Below are 17,027 nucleotides of genomic sequence, written 5' to 3' on the forward strand. Positions count from 1 at the left end.
TTCGACACCCATACACCTGGCAATAAAATATATTACGAATACTAATGAAACCAAACGAATTTAAATTTGTTATTTTTTTATGATCTATGGAAGATATTTAATAGTGATAACCGTAATTTGTTCCTTAAAAAAAGAAAAAATCTGGAGGTTTACTGAATCTATAACCTAAAGTAACGATTGATTCACGTCATATTTAGCCAAAAATACATAAATATATGCAAAATATTTCACACAAATTAGACTGGGTAGTTTTTGTGACATATAATAATTACTCGAGTTTAATAGTTATCTATCCAGGCTTCGTTCAGCTTAGAAGGATCAGATGTTGTGCGTTAGCTGGAATAATAACTAATTTAATTTATCATGGAAAAATAACAGCATAATATTATCGTAATAATTTAATTACGAAAAACAAAACCGAATAAAGAATAATAAGAATCACATACGCGTAAGACATGTTGGTCAACTGCAAGTCTCTAAAGCAAAAAACACACTTTTTTAAAAAATTTTCGTTAATTATGAAATTATTTTTTTTTGAAAAAAAGCTTAAGGAGTTACTTATTCAAAGTAAAACTTTACATGTGCAGATTCTGTCGATTTTGCATTTAAATGCTCTTCTTCCAACATAGTCAAGCTGTGTTGCGAAATATATACAATGCCTTCATGAAAGTTCAACATCTTGGTTTCGTAAATAGAAACTGTAGCTATATAAAGAGTTGACTGTTTTCCATGTCCCTCGTGTCTGTTGCGACACGGACGGTAGACGTAATTCAGCTTTCTTGTGTTTGTTTGTGATGGATGCCTTTGAAAAAAATTCTTAAAAATTAGGTATTAAGAAATTTTAATTTCATTGTACATATGAGTGTAAAAGACACTAATTTTTTTATCTGATATTGTGTGACAAAAATATTTTTAATGTCACCCGAAACTTTTGAGAATCTCTAATGGTCTTTCGTTCAGCGTATTTTTGTTTACAATGAATAGAATGTGCCTTGCTTTTGGACCAGCTTTATTCACGATTGCACATATTAATTTATTTTAAATGATATTCAAGGAGGAGCTTTTTCGGCGTTCACACAGGTTGGCTTAATAGTAGCTCAGAAAAATTTGCTATCTAATAAAATGGAGAAGAACATTTCGGCGGCTCGTTTTGTTGTATTGGATATAGGTATGGGACTATAGGGTGGACTGCAGAGTATATTTGATGCTTCTGCTTAGATATACTTACGTGTTTTTAGTCTTTGTTTTGCAATATGCCACGAATTTAATGTAGTGTAAACAATTTGGTGAAATTACTGAAATATGCGATATGTCGATTACTGCAAAAAACTGCAGTTACATCTTAAAATATTCCCGCTGTGACAGACCGCAACGGGATTGAAGGCTGTATATTCTTGAAGTTTGTAAACCAAATACAATGCTGGACTGTGTTCTACAAAGCACTAACGTAGTATTAACAACGTCATTAATTTTGAGACTGGTAAAAGGGGTAGAGTACTATAGTAAAACCTGTTTCTTTAAGTTATCAGGATACAGTGACACGAAAGAGTCCTTTGTACTTTCCTGATTTCTCTCTTTCCATTAGCAGAGCATTACCTTGCAGATACAGATGAGTAACTGGGTATCAAAATGGTTCAAATAGCTCTGAGCTCTATGGGACATCAGTCTCCAGAAACTAGAACTAACTTAAGGACATCACACACATCCATGCCCGAGGCAGGATTCGAACCCGCGACCGTAGCAGTCGCGCGGCTCCAGACTGAAGCGCCTAGAACCGCTCGGGCTAACTGGGTATCATCAGCTAATAATTAGACAGAATCAAGAGCGTAGGGAAACGTTTGCTCAAGCCGATCCTTTGGAGGCTAGTAAAAGCTCGGTCCATTTGTTCTTAAGACAACTGAAATGAGACCAGGAAGAGTTATTAGTTATCAGAGAAAGGTGGAGGACGGGTGGGGGGGGGGGAGGGGGGAGTGGGGGAGGGGACGGCGGGGAAGAAGTAAACGACAAGTTATCATGTTAGCTACTAAAATTCCATACAAAAAATTCGACCTCCTGCAAGAATCTAAAATTTGCTAGCATGGATGACATGGACGGGGACCTCGGGTAGGTGTCGCTAGTTGGGAGTGTGAGTCGGCCGGGAAGCATTCGGAGATAGTCCACGTATTGGCGATAAACTTCGTGTCCAGATAGTGTAGTGGTTAGCGCAACTGCCTAGTCGGCAGGAGGTCCCGGGTTCGAGTCCCGATCCGACACACATTTTCACTCGTCGCTGCTGATTCTGCATATAGTTCTGATGCAGCTGATATTATTGGTTCCTTTCCTTTCCTTTCCTTTCCACCTTCAATTTTCACAGCTTCTAGACCAGTTGCCTGATGTTACTTTAGTACGCAGAGTGAAATCTGCCAGGAAATTTCGTTACTTCTCTATGGATAGCTATTACATGCAGATAGACAACCGAGAGCAGCAATGTGAATTAAAAAAGGCCAAGGAACGCTGATGGTCCACACCATGCAACTTGAAGCTTTGTCAAAGGGAAATGTATCGCGCTAAATTTACATCCTCTCTTCGAAATAAAATGAGAGAGGTACTCCATGCCGCATTGGTGTCACGGTATGTGGCGTTCCATGACAATTATTTTGTTAGTTGTGTACTGCCCGAAGAGGAGTCCCTTTGCAGACACTTAACCAAAACGTACAGAGGGCATACTTTAAATATCGGACTGTTCCTCTAGCACAGGCAGCCAATTTAACCCCCCATCCCCTTGCCTTCCCCACAAAGCGTTGTTCCTTACTGAGACAGACCGTGTGGACCACAAACACAGGGGCAAATAAAAGACGAGCGAGCGCTGGAGCCTGGCGGAAGCATAGGGCGGCACCTGTTTCGCCAGGCGGCCGCCAGGTGCCGTGGAGGCGCTGCTGCCGCGACGGAGCGGCCCTGGCATTGGTTGGCGGCCGGATGGCTGCGGCGGTGGTGGTTGGTGGTTGTGGCGGCGATGGTGAAGGTGGTGACGCTGGTGGTGGCAGGAGTGGTTGCGGGAGGGGTGACCGCGACGCTCGAGCAGGAGGGGGGTGTGGTGGAGAGGGGAAGGGGGGAGGGGAGCGGAAGGTGCACCGCTGCGCGCCGGCGGCGTGGCGGGAGGTGGCGATCGATGCGTGTGCTAGATGCTGGCACTACTGACCTACTTCGGCCCAGCCGCGCGCCGCTCGATGGGGTCGTCTGCGCGTTGCCGGGCGACGCCATGGCCTACCCGACGCGCTATATTTGTGCGGCGTGACGGCCGACCCACGCCGCCTCCTTGCTGCCTGCCAGCCTCCTGCGGGCTTTTGCCAATTACCGTCCGCTTCGCCACCCCCTGCCGATTTGCGGCGCACTCTTTTTTTGGTCTCTGCCATCCTTTTGTTACCCTCCCTATGCGGCCTCTGTCGTCGTTACTGACCTTCCCGAACTGACGATGCTGTTACCCCAGGCACTCTACGACGTAACAAGACCGCTAAACGAGTCAATAGCTTACGAGTTATCTAATGTGACTCGTTCTCCATCTCGCAAAACAAAAACTTTTCTTTCGCAGCTGCTAGTAGTGATTTTAACACGACTTCTTGTTCCAGTTCAATTTTTAGTTTACCCATTTCACTAACTGTAGCGGAGTGCTCAACGCGACAGATCCTCGTGGGAGAACCAGGATCATTTCTTGGAGCTGCCAGGGATTTTTCCTTGGTGCGAAGACTGGATCAGGTGTAGTGGACTGTCGTGATGCCAATTGAGGGGTTACCTTGTAGGGAGATAACGGTACCAATGTAGGAACGTCGACAATGGCCGAAAGTGCGATGTGCTTACCCAAGCCTCTCCATACCGCATCCGATGATGTTCTGAGTATACACGGCGGCCGGTCGAGTATCGCTAGCTTTTCAGGGCCTGATCGCGAGGCTTCCTTGTTTTATTTCACAAAGTTTGAAATTCTGCAAGGTATGTTAGTAACAAACCTTCGGTTTCAAGTACAGAGTTCATTAAAAGAAACTCTGGTAAAGTTGTCATCAACCGAACGCTACGAACGGCACACTGCTTTACTAGGCACGATCCTATTGGAGGTGATATGCCACTGCATTGCTCCGACCTGCAAACTCGCTTAACCAGCCAAATACATTGACTAGCGAAACTGATGAGACTTCCTGTCAAAACCCTGGATAACCACATTTGCAGCGAGGGACGTGCAAGAAGAGAATAACTTGGGTTCTGGAAGGTACCGACAGGGATGTGGAGCCATACAGACTCCAGTGCGCCAGCTGCGCCAGGTTCCTCTGTTGAGGATCCATGGTGCGAACAGCCCGATCGAAGTGGTTCCACAGATTCTCGATCGGGTTTAAATCTGGCGAGTTCGGTGGCATGGGAAGTGCGCTAAATTCATCCTGGTGCTCTTCGAACCGTACACGTACTCTGCGAGCTGTGCGTCATGTTTCATTGTCCTGCTGGTAGATGCCAAGGCGCTGAGGAAAAACAAACTGCATGTAGTGGTGGGGTTGGTCGCCAAGGGCAGATGCAGACTTGTGTTTATCGAGTGTACCTTTTAGAATGACGAGATCACCCAATGAATGGCATTAAAACATTCCGCAGACCACAACGTTCCCTTCTTGTTTGCTTTCGAGCGTATCACGCTGTACACACCAACGACCATTTGTCCGACGGGGCATCAAACGTGTTTCATCTGAAAAGGCCATCTGTCGCCGCTCAGTGCGCGTCCACTTGCGACACTGGCGTGCAAATTCCAGCCTTCGTCATCGATGAACAGTAATCAGCATGGCCGGCCGGTGTGGCCGAGCGGTTCTAGGCGCCTCAGTCTGGAACCGCGCGACCGCTAGAGTCGCAGGTTCGAATCCTGCCTCGGGAATGGATGTACGTGATGTCCTTAGGTTAGTTAGGTTTAAGTAGTTCTAAGTTCTATGGGGACTGATGACCTCAGATGTTAAGTCCCATAGTGCTCAGAGCCATTTTTGAGCCAATCAGCATGAGTGCACGAACCATGCCCTTTCTGCGAACGCCTATATGCAGCAACTTTCGCTGAATGGCCTTTGAGGAGACGTTGCTGGTAGCCTCTTGGTTCGCCTGAGCAATCAGTTGCCCAACAATTGCTCGTCTACTTTCATACCCGTTACAGGTAAATTAGTATAGAAAAACAGAGATATTTGTAGGTTAGAGAATATTCAGATGGTGATTAGGTTACGATATTCTCCTCTTGGATGACTTGCGGGTATATTGTTTCTGTAAAAGTAAACCTTTGAACTTAATGAGATCTGTGCCTCTAAGATTAGCTCCGAACGTGTGTCTACACTGCATTGGAGGCCCAATTTGATTGCATTCTTGTGCTCTTATTATTATGGGTTGGGTTGGGTTCTTTGGGGGAAGAGACCAAACAGCGAAGTCATCGCTCTCATCGGATTAGGGAAGGACGGGGAAGGAAGTCGGCTGTGCCCTTTCAAAGGAACCATCCCGGCATTTGCTGGAGCGATTTAGGGAAATCACGGAAAACCGAAATCAGGATGGCCGGACGCGGGATTGAACCGTCGTCCTCCCGAATGTGCTAACCACTGCGCCACCTCGTTCGGTCTTATTATTATGAGATCCGCCTTTTATGCAAACGCTATTTTTCATATAAAACTCAAACTTGCTTCAGCACCTTTGTTCCATCGCCAATGCATATTCTTTATTCCAATCCGTAAAAGTGATAATTATGCTACGAAAACTATACCTAAACAGTTGTTACCATCACGTTAACTTTACTGCATTACTGAATTGCGCAGAACTCTCTGTACACTATCGGATCTGCAACTAAATAACATCAATGTGAATTTGGTTGGCGAATTAACACGTCACTTTAGTATCTAAACGTAATTTTACTGCGAGAAAAAATTTCAGGACCATATTTGCGATTGCCCCCATGTAGCTTACGAAAATCCTATTTCCATCTACATTTTCGTAAGTTGTTAGAAGCACACGGGAAGAGTACACACACTTTTCGGAACTTATTTCGTAAATAACATTTTTAATCATTTCGAAAACACGATGTTAATGTTTGTGTTGTTTGACCACGTCGACCACAAGAGCAGCAAAACCAACTGATGAATAGGCACCCTTATCAGTTTAAGATAAACAGAACAGCGCGCTAATGTTTTTGACTTTGATATTGGGAGTACCGTAATGAACTAACAAAAGCTTTGTACTATTCTTGAATGACGATTAGCTTTGATAGATCAGAAAATAAGGAAAAGAAGGTACTTTAATTAGAAAATTATTCTTGACTTCCGTCTCTTACTACACGTTAACACGCTACGTGTGTTACGCAAAAGTGATATATGTAGTATTAGAGTAAACGAGTCGGAAAGAGAGTGATTGAGATACTAACTTGGTTCAGACTCCCACTCTAGCCGACCGGCGTGGCCCAGCGGTTCTAGGCGCTACAGTCTGGAACCGCGCGACCGCTACGGTCGCAGTTTCGAATCCTGCCTCGGGCATGGAAGTGTGTGATGTCCTTAGGTTAGTTGGCTTTAAGTAGTTCTAAGTTCTAGGGGACTGACGACCTCAGAAGTTAAGTCCCACAGCGCTCAGAGCCATTTTTGAACTCCCCCTCTGATTTTTATTGAAGTTAACTACTGCCTGTTGGAGGTAATATGCAGAATTTGTTTCTTTTTACGAGGGTGAACCTATTCGTTCCCTTGTACTTCTGCACGAAAGCTTCTGTTCTGACTCCCATTATCTTACCGTATACGGAACGCCGGAAATGGAAACAAAGTGCAGCGCGCACACACACACACACACACACACACACACACACACACACACACACCTCGTATAGCAGTGCATCTAATAAAAAAATGCTGTTGCAAGACGAACCTTAAGATATGCAACTGGTTGGCTAGTTTTATTCTCCTAGTTACACGTCCGTTGTATTGTTCCGCCAGAGCGCGAGGGGTGTGTGTACAGTCGGGGTTCCTACGTCCAATTAAAACGCGGGGCTCAGCGAGCGCTGCTGTGTAGAAAAACCCGGAGGGGAGACTTTTCTCAAACGGCGAGGGTAATGAGTAAGTCCTCACCAGGCGTCGTCATTGCACAACTCACGTGCGCTGTAGGGCTTAAAGGTCAGGAATATAAACAGCAGTGCCCTTAGACGGCAAGAGTACTTAGGGAAGAGTGGCGGGAGGGGGTGGGGGACGGAGGGAGGAGATGTCCTCCAGGGTGTGCACGGTGGCACCGCGAGTGAAAGGGCAAGCTTTTATTTCGCTGCAGGACGCCTCACGGAGTTTGCTTTTGCGTGTAGGTGTGGGAGTAGTAGGGGCTGCCGGCGCAGCAGCAGCAGCAGCAGCAGCAGCAGGGGGTGCAGCGGCGGCGCGGCGCGAGGAAGTGTCGCGTTTTTGGACGGTGCGGGGGTGGAGGGTGTGGCGGCGGAGGTCGGCACGTGGCAAGTGGAGGCCAGGGGCGCGAGGGGGCGGCGGCGGCTCTGTCGCGTCTGGCCCGCCGTGGGGGCGGCGGGGCTGGCGGCGGCGGCGGCGAATCGATGGCGGGCGCCACGCGCGGCGCTGCATTCGGCTCGCGGCACCCCTGGCTGCAGGTGAGGCGCCGCTGCCAGACACCCCTCATATTCTTGTGCTGCGCGTAGCTCAGCATCCACCTGTGTTTCCCAGGCTGCCCGACCGGTGGCTTCCACTCTTGGGTAGCCAGTTTCAATCGCGGTGGTAAAAAGGAATTTTCACCGACAGTGTTTGGTCGGCAAGGGGTGGAAACGAGACGACGCACGGTTCCCGGTCACCATACGCTGCTCCAGTGTCCTGGATTTCATCTCTGACTCCTTCGCAGTGTGTCACGGAGAAGGGCGATAGACACTGGTCATGGTGATCACCCATCAAATGTCGAACTTCAACGCTTCCAGAGGAGTGGGCTATATTCGGGCACCGGTTCAAAAAAATGGCTCTGAGCACTATGGGACTCAACTGCTGAGGTCATCAGTCGCCTAGAACTTAGAACTAATTAAACCTAACTAACCTAAGGACATGACACACATCCATGCCCGAGGCAGGATTCGAACCTTCGTCCGTAGCGGTCGCGCGGTTCCAGAGTGTAGCGCCTAGAACCGCTCGGCCACTCCGGTCGGCTCGGGCACCGGATTTCACCGTCTTCCTCGTCTCATCATCATTCAACACCAACATGACACTGCTCTGTATACACACTCATTGCAATAACCTACGCTCGACAGATACACTTAATAAACAGCTCTACTGCACCGTGAGGGAATGGACCTGCGCTCAGAGGTAGAAAACACTTTCCAATAAGCGGCTTAATCTAAACCTCAGGGGAGCCCAGCCAACAGTGCTATACCTTTTTTGTTTTGTTTTGTTTTTCGTTTTAGTGGGAGGATGTTAATTAAGTATCAGATTAGAAAACTAAAGATTCGGTTTCGTCCTACGATTCTTCTTCGTTTCATCATTTTAACCTCTGACAGAGCTTCAAATGTTCACAAATGCTCAAATGTGTGTGAAATCTTATGGGATTTAACCGCTAGGGTCATCGGTCCATAAGCTTACACACTACTTAACCTAAATTATCCTAAGGACAGACACACACACACACCCATGCCCGAGGGTGGACTCGAATCTCCACCGCGACCAGCCGCACAGTCCATGACTGCAGCGCCTAAGACCGCTCGGCTAATCCCGCGCGGCTGACAGAGCTTGGTTAATGTGAAAAGTAGTTGAACTACAACAACCCCTCCTTTCATCTTATCTGTGTGATATGAAAATAGTTCACTGGGGTTGTAAGATGACTGCGCAGCTGACTTCCGGTGACAGAAGGTACCTCGCATCCTCATTACATACTTCATTCCAAACGAGCCGGCCGCTGTGGCCGATCGGTTCTAGGCGCTTCAGTCCGGAACCGTGAGACTGCTACTGTCGCAGGTTCGAATCCTGCCTCGGGCATGGACGTTTGTGATGTCCTTAGGTTAGTTAGGTTTAAGTAGTTCTAATGTCTAGGGGACTAATGACCTCAGATGTTAAGTTCCATAGTGCTCACAGCCATTTGAATCGTTTGAACCCAGACGACCTCAGGTGCCAATCCACACCGGTGTAAAGTTAGTATCAAGAGTAGGCTACCCCTTAAAAGTGTGACAGGACAATTACTGTTCACAGGATACAAAAATAATCTAGAAGAAAATGTCTGAGGCTCCGTAAGACTATTAGCTGATGGCGCCAGAAGAGTGCAGCGATTAGTAAAAGGAATCGATGAATGGTGTGGCGATTGTCAGTTGGCCCTGAACTTTAATATATGTAACATACTGCGCATACGTAGGAGAAGTAATCCACCGCTGTACATCTACACCGCTGATGACAAACTGCTGGGAACAGTATATACCGTAAAGTATCTAGGAGCAACTCACAGAGGAACCTTAAGTGAAATGACGACAAAAAATAGGTAGTAGGAAATGCAGATGCCAGATGAGATTCATAGGAAGATTTAAGGATATGTAATTCATCCACAAAGGAAGAGGCTTACACAACAGAGAAGTTGCAGCATTAGAAAATTGCAGCGAAATGCAGGAAGATCTGCAGCGGATAGGCCGGATAGGCACTTGGTGAAGGGGGTGGCAAATGTCCCTTAACATAGACAAATGTAATGTATTGCGAATACATAGAAAGAAGGATCCTTTATTGTATGATTATCTGATAGCAGAACAAACACTGGTAGCTGTTACTTCTGTAAAATATCTGGGAGTATGCGTACGGAACGATTTGAAGTGGAATGATAATATAAAATTAATTGTTGGTAAGGCGGTTGCCAGGTCGAGATTCATTGCGAGAGTCCTTAGAAAATGTAGTCCATCAACAAAGGAGGTGGCTTACAAAACACTCGTTCGACCTATATTTGAGTATTGCTCATCAGTGTGGGATCCGTACCGGATCGGGTTGACGGAGGAGATAGACAAGATCCAAAGAAGAGCGGCGCGTTTCATCACAGGGTTATTTGGTAAGCGTGATAGCGTTACGGAGATGTTTAGCAAACTCAAGTGGCAGACTCTGCAAGAGAGGCGCTCTGCATCGCGGTGTAGCTTGCTGTCCAGGTTTCGAGAGGGTGCGTTTCTGGATGAGGTATCGAATATATTGCTTCCCCCTACTTATACCTCCCGAGGAGATCACGAATGTAAAATTAGAGAGATTCGAGCGCGCACGGAGGCTTTCCGGCAGTCGTTCTTCCCGCGAACCATACGCGACTGGAACAGGAAAGGGAGGTAATGACAGTGGCACGTAAAGTGCCCTCCGCCGCACACCGTTGGGTGGCTTGCGGAGTATAAATGTACATGTAGAAGTAGATAAACACTTATTCGACCCATTATTGAGTATTGCTCATCCATATCACGTAGGACTGATATAAGATATAGAGAAGATCCAACGAGGAGCGGCGCGTTTCGTCACACGATATAGAAATGCTGAACAGCCTCCACTGCCAGACTCTACAAGAGAGGTATTGTGCGTCATGCAATGATTTACCATCGAAATTCCGAGAGAGAAAGTCCGGGAAAAATCGGAGACGTATTACTTCCTCCCACATAAGCCTAGTGAAATGACCAAAGCGAGGAAATTCGAGAAATTTGAAACGATACAGAGGTTTATCGACTATCATTCTTCCCACACGCCATGAGTGAATGAAACAGGGAAGAGGGGAACCAGACAGCGGTATCAGAAGTACCCTCCGCCACACACCGTCAGGAGTCTTGTGGAGTACAGATTTCCCATCAAAATTGATGTTAACCGATGCTGGGCCCGAGCAGTGATGGTCACCGTAGCTCGGAACTGTTGCTAAGCGTGGCCGCTAGGACGTGTCCAGCGGGTAGCGGAGCTCGGTAGCGGAGGCGCATATTTCAACGTTATCACGACGGCCGGGCGCCGGAGGCAACTATTCCGAGAAGGAGAAAGTTTGCGAGCACGGCCGACCGCATCGAGTATAGGCGGGCACGTGTCGGCCCCGGGGCGGGTCGAAGCGGTGACCTTTAGCTGGCGCTCCGTTCGGGGTCACAGCTGAGCAGCCGGCCACACGCACGCAGACGCCCACGCCCGACGCTCCGCGAGTTTCGTGCAGGGAGGCCGCTCCTTATCTCAGCCGCTCCTGCCTTCTCTGCAGGCAGCTTGCAAGCTTCGTTGAATGCGACTGGCTCCCCTAGGTTGTGATGTTAACTTCCTCCACGAGCGAATGTAATCTTCCCGTTTACATTCGCGGGACATTATGTTCTCTCACGATGATATTTTTCGGTTAGGATGCTATCTGCTTTTTCTTTTATTGTCCGATGGAGGTGACAGATTCGTCTATAGTTTTCTAGACGCCATACACGAAGGGCGCGATATGTACGGGGTGAACTAGAACTTCACTGCCAAACGTTCAGAAGTTGTTCAGGGATACCTTCTGAGTATTTTGCTGTACGGGACCCATTGCCTCCAGAGGCGAACACACTGGTTCTGCAGGCAGCCGAGAAATCAGACGTTACCATAGGTTTTCAACTCCGCCCCCACCCCTACCGAAGACACCGACAAGAAAGCGAATTTATATTGCATCGTTACCCTATGCTAAGCTATGGATCAAATTTCAAATCTTTAGCTCACTGGGAGCTAGCTTAAAATCAACTGCAAATCTAGAGCCTGCAGATTCAGCTAAATACCTATGGATTACAATTACGAATGACTGAAGTACGAACGATCACCTAGATAATGTTGTGGGGAAAGCAAACCAAACACTGCAGTTTCTTGGTAGAACACTTAGAAAGTGCAATATGTTTACTAAAGAGACGACCTGCCCGTTCTCTTATGGAACACTGCCGTGCAGTGTGGGATCCGCGTTAGATGAGACTGACGGAGCACAACGAAAAAGTTCAAAGAAAGGTAGCTCGTTTTGTATCACCACGAAACAGAGGAGAGTGTGCTACGGGCGTGCTACGGACGTGAATTGGGATGTAAATCATTACAACAAAGGCGTTTTTCACTGCGGCAGGATCTTCTCATGAAATATCAATCACCAGCTGTGTCCTTAGACTGTGAACATTATTTTACTGGCACCCATCTACACAAGGAGAAATACTCATCATAATAAAATAAGAGAAATGACAGTTCGCTCAGAAATATTTAAGTGCTCGTTTTTCTCACGCGACGTTCAAAAATGAGGAATAATTTAAAGGTATTTCGATGAACCGTCTCCCAGGCACGTAATTGTGTATTGCAGATCAGTCATGTAGATGTAAATTTAGATATAGATGTGTACCGAACAGACAAGAAAGCAACTTAATTAAAACATCTTGAAAAAGCAATGAAGGGAAGAAAGGCTCAGATAAGCAATTAAAAATCAGCGTGACTGTGTATCAATGACAAATTCCACTGATGACATATATGTCATCTATGAAAATAAGGAAGTGTTACAGGACGTGTTAAGTAGAATGAACGGTCGACTGAGCAAAGAATATTTGAGGAAACCGAAGAAAGGAGAAAGTATTAAGGAGCAAAAGAAGTGAAATTAGCGGCAAACTTAGCGTGAATCTTGGGGAGCTTGTAGTAAACGTACCGACTAAATTCTGCTACCTTGGAAGCAAAATAATGCACGACGGATGAAGCAGGGAGGATACAAGAATCAAAACACACTGCTTTACCACACACGGTCACATTCTCATCAATGTGAGCTACAACTGTGTCACCGATATATTGCTAAAAGCAATGGAAACGACGGGAGAGAATTTCCTGTGTTCTGGATACGAGCCTGCTGCTTTCGCTGTCCTAGGATTACATGGTGTTTTTTCAGGGTTGTACGCATCCGAGAATGTAATGAATATAGTCATTATAAATCTGTTTTTGACAAAGGAGACATGTAACTATTTCTATGGCCATTCGGGGAGGCTTCATGTTACAGATATGAGAATTACATTTTGTGTATATTACGCCTTACAGATCTGCTGGAGGTCTTACATCACTGGAAAAGCATTAGTTACTGTATAAATGCTGTCTCAAAAAGATCCCATGTCCTTCATCTATTTCAGTCGCGATGTGAATGCTGCCTCTCATCTGCTTGAATATTTCGACGTTCATTACAGGCGTTGTTCAGGTAATATTGTGAGGTAACGGCGGCGTTTAGAGCGTGGTCAGTTTGGAAAGCTTGTAACTGTATTACCGGGCATACTGCGCTGAGAAATAATTTTTAAGAAAAAATTACATTGCACCGTTTCCGAGATAAGTAGGACTTAACTTAGCCGATCGAGCCATTGGGCACTCAAATGCAAACAGCCCGCCAGAAACGGTGTCGCCAAAAGTGTACTTCGTTTGGTTTACTAAAATCGAACAAGAGAGCGATACAAAAATTAGCCATGGGACGGTAGGAAGGATCGAACCCGAGCCAAAGGCTGAACAGTCTCGTGCGGTATCACCTACGCTATGAGAACAACTAATATTATTACTCTATATGGCGGGCCGCTTGAATTTTCATGCTCAACGACGTGAATGGCTAACTTCAGTGCTAGTTAACTCGGGAAATATGCAACTTATTTCTCAACACAACCTACTCTGCAATATTTAGAGGCTTTTCAAACTACTTCGGACCACCATAAGCAATGGCTATAATTTCACCAATAATCCTCGTGTATTTCACGGCAAGTAGGAACTGCGATACTCTAGAGCCAGCAGTAGAAAAATATGAGGAAACATTCGTTACACGAACGCTGCATAGCCTTACGGACTCTAAAATGCTGCCGTCGTAAATATATGTGTGTCAGTCGCGAAGCAGAGAACGGCAAAATCAAGGTAACAATTTATTTTCATAAAGGTGCTACATTTAATCATGTTGCTACGTGTTATTAGCTTTAGAAGTGAGTTAGTTGTCCTAACGGTCACAATAGCAACTTACGTAGGCAAACCACGCTATATTCTGAATGAAACTTACCGAGTGAATGGTTTTTTCCCTCTTTGAAGCGCGATATTGAACTGACACCCAGAAATTAGCTCCAGACAATGTCTGCATAAGATGTAATATCCATACAGCACATAATAAAATATTTATTTCTCGATTTTAGATTTTTAATTATCCTCAGCAGTATCACCGAGTTTTCTTGCTGTCGCATCTGCCAAATTACTCTCGAACATTTAATTCGTAAGTGTGTTGCGTGCGAATGATTGACTCATTACCGATGTAATTTTCAACTGCGTCGTTGGAGCCAAATCGAGTGCGATATTAATTTGGGGAGCGATGGGGCTTCACAATGAACGCTGAACGCGAGTGCTCTTCCATGTGATCTCGTTGCGTATAATAATCTGTGCACTAGGATATTTTATGCAACCGTAATAGCTCGAAAAATAAAATAAAAAAGAGTACAGCAGATCGCACCTCTGATATTTGATTTAGTTGTGAATGAAGCTCAAACAGCTTTTAACTGCTTGATTACACATCTTGCAGATATGAGCTGAAAATTTGCGTTACCATGCGATATCATTCCGTTTTTCTCTCATTTTTGTTCAATAGGTTGCGAAATGACGGCATTGTGATCGGGATGGATGCTGACACAATTTCGTCTCCGAACTGATGAGAAATTATGGTCCAGTGAGTCGATTTTGGACCTCATGAACGGCGATGGCTAATACAGCGAGGAAACAAGATCAGGTTTCCCCGCGCGGAAATTTCTGACATCTACCCACGACGTAACACCAGCGTAAGATCTGAATTTCGAAACTAAAGGTGTTCTATGCGTAATAATTTTGGAGTGCCTAGAATAAATTTGTTCTTATCGCAATAATTTTGTACATACTTAATCGCACTCTATGGACCTGTTCGTATGTCGTAGCGCGGTAGCTTGCTAGACAGAGAAGTGAGCCAGACCTGGGTCGGATCCGCGTGATCGATTAACGACTGGGGTCCAGCCTGAGTATGGTTTTTAGGCAGTTTTCCACGCTCGTTTAGGCAAATCCTGGGCTGTTCCCCAAATTCCATTTCAGGCAGTACGATACGCAAGCGGTTAAAACACGATAATACATAGAACAAAGTGAACATGATTCATAGACTTATGATGAACAAGGTTTCCTCCCTTAGGCCCTTCCTCCTCTTCACATATTGTCTGATCACTTTAAAGTGACCACCTGTCAAAAGCCTGAATAACTACCTTCTGCAGTGCGGACCGTTGGGCGGGAGGGGAATCAATGAAGTTTTGGAACATACCGACAGGGATGTTGAGCCATTCCGACTCCAGTGCCTTAGCAGCTGCGCTAGGTTTTTCTATTAAAGATCCGTAGCACGAACAACCCGATCGAGGTGGTCCCACAGATTTTCTATTGGCTACAGATTCTGGGAGTCTGGTGGCCAGAGAAATACGGTAAACTCATCCTGCTGCTCTTCTAACCACGCACGTACACTGCGAGCCATGTTGCATTGTGCTCCTGGTAAATGCCATCTTGGTGAGAAGGAACAAACTGCATGTAGGAGTGGATATTGTCACCATGTATAAACGCATACTTGTGTTGATCCATTGTGCGTCCTGGAATGACGAGATCACCCAGAGAATGCTACGAAAACATTCCCCAGACCGTTATGACCATTCCTCCGGCCTGCACTCCTTACTGCAGGGTGATTGCTTTCAGACGTTTCACGCCATACAAAAACGTCGCAATTCGTCTGAAAAGGCCACATTTGAACTTTGTTCGCTTTCTCTCCCAGTGTGTGTGTGTGTGTGTGTGTGTGTGTGTGTGTGTCGGATTCTTTTTTATAGTTCCTTTAATGTGTTAAATAATGAACCATTATCTGTTTTCCTTCTATTAATGCGTTCTGTATGTCGAAATTTTCTTTTAAGTTTTTTATACAGGTTTTTCTTATTATCTGTGTCTATTTTAGTTCAGGTCACAAATTTGATAACGACCTGGAGAGAAGTGTGCTGATCCCACCCCTTGCTTGCTATGACGGGACTGCCAGAGGCCGACTCAGCGCTTGGTCGGTATTATTGTATCAGCCAAGGCTTGTAGACGAAATTTGCGTTTTACGTCTGCTTCAGTTGGTTTGCAATCGTGGGCTGCCAAGTGGTCAGCAAATACATTGTGAAAGCTACTACTTTTTAGTGCCCTGCGGTGTTCTGTCCATCTTTTTTTAAAATCAGGCGTGTTTGTCCTACGCATACTGATTTACAAAAGTTTCACGTAAGTTAGTATCCGCCTGATCTATTGAATTTGTCTGTGGGTGTTTCCTGTGTTCTGAGGCTGCTACTTCTATGTAATAATTTGACAGCTGCTGCAATCTGAATAGTTAAAAAAAAAAAAAATGTTTGTGAGATGACATACATTTTTCTACACTGTATTTTTCTTCCCTCGTCACAATTTGGGTACGGCTTGTACAGGGTGTTTAGAAATCAGTTGTACGAAAGTAGCATTTAATCGAGAAAAGGATAAATAACTTATAGAAATATTTGATACAGCACTGAATCTTCATGTTTTATTCCTCCCCTAAGACTCCTAGTTCGCGACATTCCCGCTAGGCGGCACGCGCGAATGACTTATTTCAGCAGTTGTCATGGAGTCGTATATAACGGTACAGAGACTGAAGATGTTTTGCTTATTAAAATTGTGTTCAGTAATGAAGCCACCTTCCATACCTGCTGTAAGGCGAATCGGCATAATGTTCGGATATGGGATGAGCAGAAACCACTGGACTAGCTTATATTATTATTATTATTATTATTATTATTAGCCGTTCCACCAAATTATTATCATGAAGCTGTCGCACATCTCTGTAGGAATGCGTCGATTTGAATTAGATGTCGTGGAACAATATGTTGGCTACCACGATCACCTGATTGAACCCAAACGGAATTTTATGCATGGTGTTACAATAAAGACAGAGTGTTTGATCTTCCGCGTCCGGGAAACGTCGACTAACTGCGACAATGGATAACACAAGCAGTTACCAGTATACATCCAGACTCGCTTCATAGGAGTTCTCACAAAATCGACTACAGATGCGACGTTTGTTGTGTTACCAAAGGTAGC

At 45.5% G+C, this 17,027-nt stretch overlaps 1 protein-coding gene across 1 annotated transcript in view; it reads left to right on the forward strand.

Annotated features, from left to right (window-relative positions):
- The window catches only part of LOC124545631 (loricrin-like), a 36,541-nt gene that overhangs the window by 9,954 nt on the left and 9,560 nt on the right, over positions 1-17,027 (forward strand). Inside the window, exon 2 of the mRNA XM_047124577.1 lies at positions 7,322-7,597. Within this exon, the coding sequence (XP_046980533.1) occupies positions 7,322-7,597 (276 nt within the window). The remainder of the gene's footprint in view (positions 1-7,321; positions 7,598-17,027) is intronic.

The sequence above is a fragment of the Schistocerca americana genome, chromosome 8 (assembly GCF_021461395.2).
Source record: "Schistocerca americana isolate TAMUIC-IGC-003095 chromosome 8, iqSchAmer2.1, whole genome shotgun sequence".
In the NCBI taxonomy this organism is placed as follows: Eukaryota; Metazoa; Arthropoda; class Insecta; order Orthoptera; family Acrididae; genus Schistocerca; species Schistocerca americana.